We start from the raw sequence: 13,988 nt of genomic DNA, 5'->3' as shown, positions 1-13,988 counted from the left end.
AGGGTTGTGTTCAAGAACAGCAATATTAAAAACCTCGTCGGAGTCACATAGGCGGACAAAAGTGGGAGTGGAAATGATTTATCAAACGTTTGGGGTCACAGGTAGCGAATTTGATATAGACGTGACACTGTGAAAGTGCATAACTTTTATCTTGTTCGAGAACGAAACTGGTTAAAACCTTTATGAACACACCCGCATCACCGTTTGTTTGCTGAAGGACGTGGCTCAAACCGAGCTAAACGCGGACGATGCTGAACACAACTCTTTCCGTAAACGTCATTCTGGCGGGAAGTAATCAACACTTGTAGGACAAACCACAGGGAAAAGTTAAATAAATAAATATCTAGGCTCCAGCTAAAGAATTGCTCACATTTAACGTATAAGGTTAAATGTTGCTAGGTAGCTAGCTAGAGCCAAGATGTCAACTTCGTCGGTTTCAAAGGTAACTTGTTACCGTGTGCAACGTAAATCCCGTTCCGTCTTTATTGTAACCTTACTTACCGGCACTGTTGACGTTTCAGGGCTGTTTTGTTTTTAAGCCAAGCGCTCCTAAGAAGAAGAAGAACAGCTCGTTGGGCTTGGGTGAGTTAGCTCATGCTAAGAAAGTTAGCATCATTCGGGTCAGCTGATGTGAGAGTTGTAACTTTCTCCACAGAGGATTATTTCATCCCTGGCTGTGAAGGTGCTGAGAACAGCGATGTAAGATTCAGATTGTTCGATGACCTGTGGATGAAAATTACTACAGATACAGAAGTAAGGCTTGTTTATCACCTATGAATATATATATATATATATATATATATATATATATATATATATATATATATATATATATAGTGAAATAATAAAATAATCAGCTGTTATTTTTGAGCTGGTTTTGCCTTCATTGTGAAACTGAAGGTTTTCTAGAGCAGTCCACTCCGTTGAAACAGTCTGTTGGTCATTGTACATGATGGATTCCAGTTGGTAGTCTGAATTTAAATGAATATTTTCGTTGGTTGTCAGGCTGTACAGGATGAACTCAACAGGCAAATCCTGGATAGCTTGCTGGACTTCACCAGGAAGTGCTCCTCCACCCGCCAGCATAGCAACTGGGCATCTCAGATGAGGGCCAGTGAGATTCCCACTGCAGCTCTCATGCTTGGTATGCTGGAGATGAGATGACAGTTGACTTTAAGTCAAAACACCCTAACAAACCCTAAACGCTGCATAAATTAAGATGCATTTTAATGCAGAGTTTGTCATTTTGCTCCCAAAAGGTGTGAATGTTCCGGATCATGACATGACCTTCCAGAGCCTGTCAGACCTCCTGCAGCAGTCTGTCACTCCTCATGTGGCCTCTGTACAGGCCAAAGAGTGTGGAGGTAAGATATAAAGGATTGGGAAATGTTTAGATTTTTTTTCTGCTTGATTTTTCACCGTTTCACACCATATCTGCTTTTAACATTTCAGCATTGAAGCATTTGATGAAGAGGGTGCTTGAAAGGTTGATGGGTGCTGCTGTGACTGTTGAAGATGAGGATGATGTGGAGGAAGCTGAGCAGAATAGCACACCGCTACACAAGAGCGTGCACTGCTCTCTGAGCACGCTCTGTGACTGGTATATCACAAAGACAAAGGTGGGACCCAAAAGCATAGCAGGTGTGTGTGGTTTTACATTTAATTAGCTCAGAGTATTTCAACTTCCTCCTCCTTTGTATTCCAGAAATCTAATACGAGCACTCCAGGGAAGAAGCGTGGTTCTCCGATCAAAGATGAGCAACAGCAGCCCCCCGTTGTGATCATTTTCAAAGATCTGGAGGCTTTCAACCCAAGAGTTCTTCAGGACTTCATACTCATCTGCAGGTAGCAACTCTTGATCTTAATATTGTTACATCAGATTCCAGTTATTGACAGAATTATAGTAAAATGATCGTAACATCCCAGTGACCTACTGAGGGAAAACGTGATCCATCTCCATGATACCTGGTCTAAGTAGCTACATATCTACCACAAACTAACACCAGGCTGAATCCATGAAACAAAAAACATGGCTCAGCGAGGATTCAGCGGTTGTCATGCGTCTCTGCTCTCTTTCGTGTTTTTTGTAGCCGATACATCGAGCGTCTTCCGCTTCTGCTCATCTTTGGCATCGCTACGTCACCAAGCACCATCCAACACATGCTGCCTCACTCGGTTTCCTCCCTGCTGTGCATAGAACTGTTCCAGTCTCTGTCCTGCACCCAGCACCTGGCCACCGTCATAGACAAGGTACTTTCACTCTTGGACTTGCAACCGTCTCGTAATAATTCAGGTCTTATCTTTGGGCTCGTGGTTAATTGTGGTTTCTTGCTCCTTGTATCCTAGTTGATCCTGACCCCTGAGTTCCCTTTTAAGCTCAATGGTAAAGTGATGCAGGTGCTGATCAGCATCTTCCTGTACCACGATTTCTCCGTCAGAAACTTCATCAAGGGTGTGCAGGTACGGACGAGCCTCTAGATTACCTTGCGTCATTAATCCTCCCTTCTGTTTGTCTGATGATGAGATTGATTGACGTTCTTCTCCGTCAGCTGGCCCTGCAAGAACACTTCCACTCGCAGCCTCTCAGCGTTCTGTGCTGCCAGAAGAAGGAGGCTCTGCTCAACGTGACACAGCTCAGCCACGGGGACCTGGAGAGGATCAGGCAGCTGCCGTCATTCAGGAGGTACAGTAGCCTGGCTAGCGTGTGGCTTTTAGCATCTTCTTGTACGGTTTATATGATGTCAGATATTAACTAAACACGTTTTTTTCCCAGGTTTGTAGAGAAACAGGAGAGTGAGGAACGCATGACTCTGTTGAAGAATGACGCCCACTTAAAGGTAGATTCTTTCTTTTATCTGAGCCTCACGTATCTGGACTGAATTATTAAACCGCTTTCTCTACTGTTTTTAGCAAGTGTGTCAGCAACTGATTAAGGACCTTCATAAATACCACAAGAACTATTATCCTGTCCTGAGGTGTCTCCACACACTGACCTCATCCTTGCCTCGGTACCCCCTTGGTAAACAGGTACCAATTAATTACTGTTTGATTATTATTAATTATTTTACTTTGGGCTGTAGCCAGACATGCTCTTATCCCCTTGGTGTAACGCGGAATAATCTGTGTGTCACAGATTAGAGAGCTTCATTTAACTTGTCTGGAGAAGAATGTGTGGGAGACTGAGGATTACCAGTCCGCCATGAAGCTTCTGAAGTAAGTCAGGGGACCTCGTCTGTATGTTGAGACAACACACGGGCCAGTGAATCCGTCTTGAATAATAAGTGACGTGTTTTAGGAGGAGTGTTGGGATCATGTGTTCCATGTGTGCACTTCAGCAAACAAGATTCACCCATTTTACCACCAGATGGTGACACACGCATGGAAAGTAGGGCAGTATTGCACCTCCTGGTGGGCTTAACGGTAATCACGCAGAAGGACCCCCCCAGTCTGAATTCAGCCAGTTACGAAGGCGACGCATCACCTTTTACGTTTATCCCTCTAGGATGTTGGCCAAAGACGAGCTGATCACTTTGCTCCAGAGGTGTGCAGAGATCGTTGGGACGGTCAAGTCGAAGAGGATGAAGAGAGCTCTCGTCCAGCTGGAGGATCTGCTCACCAAGTTGAAGCAGTTGGACAGTAAGAAGTGAAAAAAACTACACATGCATATTCTCTGTTTGATTTTCCCCTGCTGATTATGGTCTTGTGCATTTGTTTTGCATAATCTGTCTCTGTCCTCCATATCTGCACAAACAAAATGGAATGAATGTGAGTTTAAGTGTTTCAGCTACACATTTTTTTGCACCCTTTCAAATCTATTATATACTTTCAGCTACAGAAACCAATCAAATAAAAGAATGTCCAACTCTCAGAAAACGTTTGCGTGCATTTTCAGGTTTTTACCGTTTTTACACTCATTGTACACTATAGTCTTAAGGTTTGTTGTTTTTTCCAAAGGAAGTAAATGGAAAGAGTTTAGAAATATTTTATTGTCTTGTTCATCTTTGAGTGTATTCTAGTTTTTAAGGTTTTGTTCTGCATACATCAGCATCTTTTTGCTAGTTATTAACACAAGTGTCTTGAATGGAGCAAATATGACTCACATCCTTGGAAATTCTCATCTTTTACTCCCAACAGCAGCTTTCACTGAAACTGCCACCGGTGCAGATGACATTTTAACTTCTCCGGTCAAAGATCTTCAGAAGAAAACAGATCTGTTCCAGCTGCAGAAGGTAAGTGAGCGCGTTCTCTTCATTGCTGTCAGTTGTCATTCAACTGATGTGTTGCGTGAGGATTCTCCTGGTTTCAGGCGCTGCTGGAGATGAACGAGTCTCGGAGATCCAAGAAACTGAGTCCGTTTGAGCTTCTACGTAATGAAGCTCTGGAGTTGATTGACAGCTTAGTGACGTGAGTCTGAAAACCCCTCGGGTTACTTCAAAGTGTGATCAAAACCATTTCACACAACCAAACAACTTTTCCTTCCTGTTCAGGGCCCACCTGTCCCCCCCGGAGGCGCAGACGCTGTACGAAGTCTGCTATTACAGCTCCTCCGCCAATGTCCGGCGCCACCTCAACGCTACGCCTCGCACTTCTATTCAGGCGGCGCTCAGCAGCCCCTTCTATTACCTCCAGGTACATCAGCCTCAAACTCTCTCGTGTGTGCTTCTTTAGTAAGAAGTAAGAGCAGTAAGGGACAGAAATGTGAATCCCTGTCTGTGCTCCTGGCCAGAGGAAAGGAGAACATACTGTGTATGCTGAATTATACAGTTATGATGCCACAAACAAGAACTAACGGAAACAGTGTTCGTCCACTTGTCTTAAGAAAAATGAAGAAGATTTGAAAAAAATAGTTTCAAGCTTTTCTCCCAGAATAATGGGGTAACCGATGTTGGAAAAAGCCACATTTAACAGTTTTTGTCTCCAAATGCAGTTTTTTTTTAGGGCCTGAGCCTGAAGGTACTTCAGGGGAAGACCCGATTATGTTTGCTCATTTTTTTTTATTGTTTTTGTCACCTGAGAAAATCAAATTGTTTCCAGATGTAAGTATACAGATAGTGTACTTGAGCAAAAAACCAAACAAGCAAAAAAAAGACGATACTTTGTATTTGTTCAGCTCTTGGCTATGATTCATGGAGTATTTTTTTTTTTTTTTAATGTGTATTTCAAATCCACCTGGGTTTTTTTTTTGTTGTTGTTGTTTTTTAGGGATAAGACGTTAGGAAAATCTGATTGGAGTACTAAGCAACTTGATTTACTTTCAGAACGAGAGCCTGAAGGCGGAGGACGGCACGGTCTCTAACGCTGCTCCTGATATTTGTATAGCATATAAACTCCATCTTGAATGCGGCCGGCTCATCAACCTCTACGACTGGCTGGAGGTGAGTTCACTCTGTCTTGTCAGGATCGTCACCTCAGGGACATTTTTATCACTTTTTTATACTTTATTTTATTTTGGCTGTGTGATACACACGGGGTAAGATATGGGAAAGATGGATAGCTTTATCTGAATTGTCAAAAAATACAATTTAATTATGGGTTAAACCTCTGAAAAAGAGTCTGTGGTGTTGATGATCAGGATTTAAGTTGATTAAAAGATTGGACACAAACAGTGGGAAGAGGACATTTGTGTCCCCTGAGGAACCCAGAGAACATCGGTTTGTTCAGCAGTTATCAGTAAAGGTCAGGTAAGTTAACAGATGTTTTAACTCACAACAGTGACGTCACTTTTCAACTTTGCCTCAGTCCATTGAATGTTGAATTTTTTTTTGTGTTTGTATTTTTCTGCAGGAGCCTTGAAGATCAGTATCAGACTGGATACTGACTTTTTTCCCCCTCCTCCTTTAGGCTTACGCCACCGTGGTCTCTGCAGCCGAGGGCCTCGATCCAGATTCGGACAACTTCGGAACAGTGGATGAGGTCAAACAGTATCCTTCCATAACTGCGGTATTTATTTTAGACATGTTAAGGTAACTGACACAAAGCTTGAAAAAACTAAATAAAAAGCCTAAATCTGAAAAGGTTGCCAGTAACGGCACCAAATCCAACATCTGGGAATAATTTGACGGCTCATTTCAGTTGAAAGATTTGAATGCGATCGAAAAGATTTGGGGGTAATTGGGACAATTCGAGAGCGACTCAAGGTGTTGTTCTGTATGAGCAGTTTTGTTCTGAAGTTCCTAAACTGTTCTCCAGTGCTCGTTTCATCAGGGCTGTGTCAGAGCTGGAGTTTCTAGGCTTCATCAAGTCCACCAAACAGAAGACGGACCATGTGGCACGACTCACCTGGGGAGGCTGCTGACCGAAGCGGCCTTTGACACTCTTATAATCTCCATTTACAATTTGTACTGTGCTTAATAAAATATTACATCTTATAGTCAAATTGATTTTTTTTTTTTAAATCTTCCAACTTAAGCTAGTTAACACATTGTGAATCGAATATTGTAGTTGACTGTGATCTGAGGTCCCGCTTTCATCTTGAAGATCTGTGATCTTCGACAGCACTGACATGACAGTCTCATTTCATCAGGTGTGGATGAGCTCAAGATAACGCCTCAGTTCCTGGGGATGTGTCTTGGTCCAACTGGAAAACCTTCACTGAACACAGCAGTAACTCTTAAAAGATGTTTATTGTGGTTTTTTTTTTTCTCCAATGGGTACATTGGTTTCCAAAGTGATACCAGTGAAACAAAAATAAATAAAACACTGGTTGGGAGGGAGGAGGAAAAAAAAAAATCTAATTAGCCCACTTGATACTCAATTAAAAAAAGCAATGAACAGAGGACCAACTGCAGACATTCTCTCTGTTCATCTGTGTGTCTTCCACTTCAGATTGACCAGCAAACCTCATGTAAAATTCTACACTGCTTTATCTTATTTACATGTAACAAAAACAGCGACAAAGCCTGGAATGCTGGGAATCGTTACAAAAGTGATATAAGTGTAGATGCATGTACAGCAGGAACATAGGCCACTGGTAGAGACGGGGTCCATTCATTTACATTAGGAAGCACCTAGTTGCTTACATCTGACAACAGCTTCATATAAACCTTTGCCCAAAGACAGAAATATGGCACAGTAAGAAAAGTTTCATTTCAACTAGCTAAAACTGAATCTCTTACAATGATGAGCTTTCTTTTTTTTCCTTTTGAGATATCACACGAAAGTTTGAAGCCAGAAGAGGTCATCTGGCATGCTCAGGAAACATCTGGAGAAGAGGGAGAGATTAAATAAATTCAGAAACCAGACTTGTAACTTTAAACTCCAAAGGCGGAGCTCAAACGAGAGCCAGGACTTTCCCTGACGTACAGTATGCCAGTGAGACAGGAATGTGCAAAGATAAACGCAGAGAACTCACAGCTTGCAGGTTGCTCCCCGAATCGTCGCATTAACTGATCGTGTGTGAACTTCACAAAGGTGTCATATTGTTCTGCAGCAGGAGAGACAAATAACCACAGCTATTCACGAATATGTTTGGTTTTAAGGCCACAAGCGTTACCGGAATCAATCTCATCGTACAGGAATGACACGGCACATTAGTCAAATCAGTAATCTGATAAAACTGTTTTCAAAGAGGACGGGATTGAGAAGATTCTATTAATACCAGTGCAATCAATTCTTCTTCTTGACTCCTGATAAGAGTAGGCCTGGACACGTCTTCAACTGCTTTGTTATGAACATGTTTGTGCACCACTAAGATTTGAACACGTTCATATAAAAAATAAAAAAAAAAAAAAAAACCACACTGCACGTGCGACATCATTGTCCTGCAGCTGTTTAGAAAAATGTGCCGGCATTGATCGAAGGAGCTGATAAGTTTGGGGGTGTTGTGATGTTGATTCTAAAATGTTAACACAGATTCTGATCCTGAAGTTCACAATCGTCTCATAGTCTTGCCTGCCTTGTGGAAGCACAAAAACAAAAAACAAAAACAAAACAAAAAAAACTCCAAAAGATTCTCTTGTGGATGGAATTCACTACCTCGCATGCACCATTGCATATTAGTGCTCACACAAATGCTTGATTGATGAACTACATGCAGAAAAAGTAAGCAGTTACCCATAAAAACTGTTTACAGAAAAATAAGCGCTTGTCAAACCAACAAGAACATCTTAAAGAGAAAAGTATATAACAGCTTTACTGGGGTTCATCTATTATTACCACTACATGGCTAGTTTCACTTATTAACCTGAACTTTCACAATTCCTCTGAGACGACAGCAGAAGAGCTACTGTTCATATTTATCTTTTTAATACATGTTCAACCTTCATCAAGCTATGAAAACAAAATATGCTCATTTATTTTACTGATCGTGTGGCCGAATGTCTAGTTTGGAGCGTACCAACCTGCCAATTTTGAAGTCATGGTCTCCTCATATTCCTCCCGCACCTTCTCTTCCCTTTCTTTCAGCAGGCGTTCACAGATCATTCCAACTTGTCTGAGGGTGAATAATGGCTGTTCTTTCCTGGATGGAGAGACACCTCCAGAAGACGTCCCTGTAACAGTCAAATAAACCAGAACCACGCTGTATAATGATGTTTCTGATATCCTGATATCGTGTTACTGCAGCGTGTCGCTTTTCCAACCTGGCATGTTGGAAACATTCATAGTAGACGACTGGGATGGGGACTCTGGAGAATAGCAGCACTCTGACTGTTGGTAGCCTCCATCTAGATGCTTCCTCTTTTGTATGCGTTTGTACTCCTGCTTGATACTGTTGAGGATTTGTTCTAGTGAGGACAAAAGAAAGGAACACGGGTCAACGTTCAAGAATGTAATGATCCAGAGGTCTTCGACACACTGTCATAAACGTTTCAGATTAGTTGTGGTGGGACTCAACATGTTGCTAAAGCCTCTGAGGTCACCAGCATGCTAACCTGCGCTAAGTCTGGAGGAGGATTCTCCAAATGGCGAGGGCTCCATGCTGAGGTACTTCCTGGGGGATGAGGACGATGGGGACACGGGGATACATCTTCGTCTTTTGGGAGATGAAGGACTCATCAGCGGATCGAAATCCATGGTCCTCTTCAGGGTGGCTCCACACGCCATGGCTTCAATTTAGTAAAAGAAGATGGGGTTTTAAATACTGAAATATTATCGAGGCGATGAGATATGATGATCACCGTTAACTGGTTCTTCTTCAACACATCTTAATGTTTTTTTTTGCGTTAATAGCGCTGCTAAAACCTGTCTCTTCGCTGATATAGCTAGATGCTAATCATGTTGCGCAGATGAGGCTTTAAATATTTGCTAGCAAGCTAACGTTAGCTCTGTTAGCTAGTCAATAATAAAAAAAGAAAACAAAGCTAACGTTAGCTGTGGCTATTACATTGGATGAACATTATGCTCTGCTGTAGATTTATATAAAGCTGTCTTACCGTTTGGGGGGAAGTTTGGGCTATTAAGCTGCGGCGAACAACTCAAGTTGTTCTGAAAGTTGCTTCCCAAAAGTTGAGGTGACGCTCAGCCAGCTGCGGGCTAACTGTCTCCGTTAGATAGAGGAGCTAGCTAGCAAGTCAGCAACTTGTTTTTGATATGAGGCTATCGGCTTCTCCGGCTTGTGACGTCACGTGTGAAGTTGCGCAATGCTTGATGGGTAATGTAGTAAAGGCTAAAAACGCGTACGTTGAGGGCCTTTGCCTTGCTAGAACAAAAGGCTCGAGGTTGTTTACACTTTTGTCCTCGTGAAAATGCATCATCAAGGTGAAAATGCCTTTAATGATGAAGATGAGTGTGCTTATGTCTCCTGAAAAAAATTATGTTCCTGAAATGTGTCATCCTGAGGTTTAAGTCAAAATTTAGAGCAAATTGAAATGCTTTGTTGAATCTGGAGCAAGTTATCAAGGCTGTGCACGTTGAAAGACCCCTGAGGACATAATGTTCTGCATGTCTTCCTCCTCCTGACTCCACCTGGTGTCCACTGCTGGGGAGAAGACAGAGCCATGAGCTGACGGCTGTTTACCCCAGGTCTATCGGAATTTAAGGGGCCATGGGTTGAGTGTGACATCACAAAACCTCTCTACAACATCATGAGGGTAACTCTGGGGCTAAAATCATAGCTTAGTCAGAGCATCAAAATCTATCCTGACTATCATCTCAGTTCTTCATCCTGTAATCTCAGTGATTCAGCACCATCATGGAGATCATGTGTTCTATTGACTTCCCCTCCTGTGACTGAAGTTGTGGCCTCAGGTTGTGGCCTCTCAGCCCTCTGGCCTCGACCTTTGTTAATGTGGGGGAAAGAAGAGACACGTGATTGATCATGCTCTTTCAATTCATTTAAAAGTGTTGTTTTTAACTTTTAACTATTTGATTTAGGTATAGAGTGATTTTTGTATGTGAGCCACACCTACACTCATATTGTGAAGCGATGTCAAATAATAAAGATGAAGTGTATTTTGCCTCCACAGGGGGGCAGTATTACACTACCTAGCAGTTTTGACACTTTGGCTGACTTTTCTCCAGTTTTTGCTGTATGATTTATCAAATATTTTGACTTTTAATGCTTATTAAATAAATGTACCATGTGCAGTCAATTACCAACATCTACAGATGTGCTTGCTGGCATTTCATTCTTTTATTAAAAAAGATCACCATGTAAGCCTTCAAGTTTCTTTCAAAAATAGACACATTCAGTATATTTATTGAACACATGTCCTTCTTATACAGACTATTATGGGATACAATGGCACAACGGATGCTTCGCAGCATTATGGCAGTATAGCTCCCCACAAAATGCTCCAACTGTTTTGTAAGCACATGTAACATTCCCAAATTCAGACAACAGAAGTTTTTTTTTGTTCTTTCCGCGATCAAAAAGCCAAGTAGGTCTCACTGTTTTGCTTCGCAAAGTACACATCAGAAATCTACAATAAATAGCCTGAAGCAGAATTCAATAACATTGAAAAGCTTTACTTCACAATATCTCAACAATTAGCTGCTTTCACATCACTGATGAGATGCAATCTACACCTAGGTGGTGCGCTGTTGATAACATTTTGAATTTCACCTTATATGACTGTCACACTATTGCTATGATCCGATGGGAAAACAGAGAATGTCAACTTTTTATGCATTAAAGCTGAAATCTGTAAATTTCTACCTTGTAACATAACAGCAGTTCGACTATTCATGACAGATTTCAGCTTTCAAGCAAGAAAAGAAGTGTTTGTTCATTCTGTGTCTAAGACTTCTTTTTTTTTTTGGCACGTTTCACAGTTCACTAAGAGAATTAGGACTAGTCTACAAAATATTTACTTCACAATGCACCAGAGCAGGACAGCTTGTCTTTCAGACCGGATCTGCATTTGACGTTTCAGTCACTCCAGAAACAGAAACCTGGGCTACTTTGACTCTACTGCTTCCACCCTTCCCAGCCCCGGCAGCTGTGACTCTCACACTCCTGCTGTTCCAGTCACTCTCGCCGCTGTTGTCCAGACGCTGCGTGGTTCCCCGACACACCTGGCAGATGTTGAGGAAGGCCCTGCGCAGGTCCTTGCTCCTCATGGCGTAGATCACAGGGTTGGCTGTGGAGTTGAGCAGGCAAAGCATGCTGCAAAAGGCAAACACGGTCTTGATGAAGTCGTTCACCTTGCCAAAGAGATCATAAACCATGATGGCTAGAAGTGGGCCCCAACAGATGATGAGGGCCACCAGGATAAGAACCAGGGTCTTGGCGAGACGTAGGTCCATGCGGGCCTGCTCGGGCCTCACTGTCTGAACTTTAGTCCCCTCTGCTGTGTAGACAATCACACTCCTCTGGGAGCTGCGACTCAGCATGCGGACGGCGTGGTGGTGCGACTTCCACAGAATGAATATGTACGCGTAGATGATGAAGAGGAGCAGGATACTTGTCATCCCGATCCAGAACATCAGGTATTTCTGGTCAATGAGAGGGAAAATATCCGAGCAGACAGAGTTGAGACGTTTGCAGTTCCAGCCTAGCAGAGGCAGCAGGGAGATGACGATGGAGATGGTCCACATCAGACTGAAGGCGATAACTGCTTTGGTCTTAGTGATGATGCTTTTGTACGCCATAGGCCTGTGGATGGAGATGTAGCGGTCAATCGCCGTGAGGAACAGACTGCCTACAGAGGCGGTGAAGGATGCGATAACCCCGGCTAGCTTAAAGAGGAAAATATTGGGGCTGTCCTTCCTGTGGAGGACATGAAAGTCCAGGAAGCTGTAGACGAAAATAATGCTGCCGATTAGATCAGCCACAGCCAGACTTCCTATGAAGTGATAGGATGGTCGAGAGCGAAGTGTCTGGGAGTGCAGGATCACACACAACACCATGAGGTTCTCCAGTACTGTAAAGGTGCCTAAGGTGAGCGCCAAGATGGCGACTGCAAGCTGCTGACCTGGAGTGAGAATCATAAAACACTCCATATTGTCCACAAAGTTCTCGCCACACTGCACCGCCCCTCCACTCTCCACAGATGTCTCATTACCCAGCAGGAAGTCGGAGATGTTGGTGGGGAATACGGGAGGGAGGCCACTGTAAATGACCTCCTTATTTCCAGTGATGAGGGCGGGGAAGGCGTTACTAATAGAGGCAGAGTGAGGTTTCCCTAAGTGGAACGCATTCTTGATGAGGCTGGAGTCAACTAAGGGGTCGTCGTAGCTGGCGTCGTTGGAGCCAAGGTACTGCACACCTGTTGTTAAGGTGGTCATGGCGGTGCCTGCTAACCTGTGCAACTTCATGGCTGGGGGAAGCTGCTCAGTGGAGGGGCGGGTGGTGCAACAGCAGCAGACCCGTGTGAAATGACATCTAAAAAGGGAAAAATTAATAAAAACACTTTATTAAAAAAATAAATACAGTTAACGGGGAAAAATGAATTATTAAAATACATCTATATTTATTAGGTGGGAGATATTGGGGAGGGATCTGTGCATCTGCCAGCTGACTCCGTAGCAGATGCACCACAGACAATAGTGGGAAACAGAGCAGTTGATGACAAACCTGTGCTGCCTCAGGGGAAATCATTGCATTAAGTATGTAGGACAGACAGAGCTTTCTTATTAATTAAAGGAGGTCATTAAGCATTAAGCTGTTTTTTTTCAATAATCACGAGATTAATTAGGTATCATGGGAAAAACTACCAGGTTGAAGAGTGCATGTATCTGTCTAGTGAACCATTTACATCCTAATCCCTGCAATGATGATTTCAATTATTTACAGGCTGGTTAACATGAAGGAGAGTTTTCAGGAACGGTGTTGTATTCCATAACCAGTTGCAATAATATTCTTGAAGCACATTACTTGTATTTTTTTGTCTGCAGGAAATAAATTAATTAGCATCAATTTAAATAGACATAAAACTGATATAAAAAAAAGAGAAAAGGAACATGCACAAACATACCTTGATTTTCTCAGACAAACAGCTTGCAACGGTCCAAGATGCAAAATCCAACTAAACTGGGAGTAAACCAATTGTTGTCGTCACTCTCCTCATCAACAGTTACAACAACTCCAAAAAAACCAAAAAGAAATAAAGCGCATCAAGCCAGTGTGAAATAAAAATTTTGGCGATAAATTGCCTGGAGAAAAATCCCGTGTTGATACTGTCAATGTCAAATACAGTAAACTAACCCAGGCTGCCGGCGGGGTGTGTGAGTGTATGTGTGTGTTTGTCTTGTGTGTGTTTGCGGGAGCGGGCGGTTATAAAGCTCCGCTTTGTGCGCTTGGTCACGTGATCTGAGGTGTTTGAGGGCAGTGGGAAGCGCATCCCTGAGTATCCACACCTATTTATTCAATAGCAAAACAGCTGCTGCAGGGAAGATGAGAAAACCTTTGTGATCGGATGATCCCGCACACCCCGCTGCACCATGATAGGAATTCTCTAATATAAAGTAAACTTTACCCCTCCCTCTACCAGATCTAACTGCATGAAGATCTACTTATGCGAGGAGATACTTCATGTATGCTACATTTGAGTAGTGTTGTATATGTATGAATAGAACAAATAATATTAAAGCTCAAGACACAAGAAGGT

At 42.7% G+C, this 13,988-nt stretch overlaps 3 protein-coding genes across 3 annotated transcripts; 1 reads left to right on the top strand and 2 right to left on the bottom strand.

The window, feature by feature from the left end:
* Positions 1 to 41: 41 nt before the first annotated feature.
* On the top strand, positions 42 to 6,450 carry orc3 (origin recognition complex, subunit 3). Its single transcript, XM_086181574.1, has 20 exons — positions 42 to 442; positions 522 to 582; positions 656 to 753; positions 1,006 to 1,144; positions 1,260 to 1,364; positions 1,453 to 1,619; positions 1,706 to 1,845; positions 2,091 to 2,250; positions 2,347 to 2,460; positions 2,550 to 2,683; positions 2,774 to 2,837; positions 2,911 to 3,027; positions 3,134 to 3,213; positions 3,503 to 3,636; positions 4,135 to 4,229; positions 4,307 to 4,404; positions 4,488 to 4,629; positions 5,259 to 5,375; positions 5,842 to 5,921; positions 6,190 to 6,450. The coding sequence occupies exons 1-20, from the start codon at positions 419 to 421 to the stop codon at positions 6,293 to 6,295; spliced, it is 2,175 nt and encodes a 724-aa protein (XP_086037700.1). The 5' UTR covers positions 42 to 418; the 3' UTR covers positions 6,296 to 6,450.
* A 154-nt stretch (positions 6,451 to 6,604) lies between these two features.
* Positions 6,605 to 9,539, bottom strand: LOC147246515 (akirin-2-like). The gene is made up of 6 exons (XM_086181575.1): positions 9,372 to 9,539; positions 8,871 to 9,044; positions 8,580 to 8,723; positions 8,340 to 8,489; positions 7,352 to 7,423; positions 6,605 to 7,201 (listed from the first exon to the last, which is right to left on the bottom strand). Exons 2-6 carry the CDS (start codon positions 9,040 to 9,042, stop codon positions 7,191 to 7,193), a joined length of 549 nt encoding a protein of 182 aa, XP_086037701.1. The 5' UTR covers positions 9,043 to 9,044; positions 9,372 to 9,539; the 3' UTR covers positions 6,605 to 7,190.
* A 1,143-nt stretch (positions 9,540 to 10,682) lies between these two features.
* LOC147246514 (cannabinoid receptor type 1B-like) lies at positions 10,683 to 13,614 on the bottom strand. Its single transcript, XM_086182566.1, has 2 exons — positions 13,356 to 13,614; positions 10,683 to 12,763 (listed from the first exon to the last, which is right to left on the bottom strand). Exon 2 carries the CDS (start codon positions 12,694 to 12,696, stop codon positions 11,284 to 11,286), a length of 1,413 nt encoding a protein of 470 aa, XP_086038692.1. The 5' UTR covers positions 12,697 to 12,763; positions 13,356 to 13,614; the 3' UTR covers positions 10,683 to 11,283.
* Positions 13,615 to 13,988: the final 374 nt, after the last annotated feature.

Source organism: Aulostomus chinensis, chromosome 17 (genome assembly GCF_037954235.1).
Source record: "Aulostomus chinensis isolate RoL2024-O1b breed Wild chromosome 17, RoL_Achi_v1.0, whole genome shotgun sequence".
Lineage (NCBI taxonomy): Eukaryota > Metazoa > Chordata > Actinopteri > Syngnathiformes > Aulostomidae > Aulostomus > Aulostomus chinensis.
The sequence above is the reverse complement of the archived record's forward strand: the minus strand, read 5'-3'. Positions and strand labels throughout refer to the sequence as shown.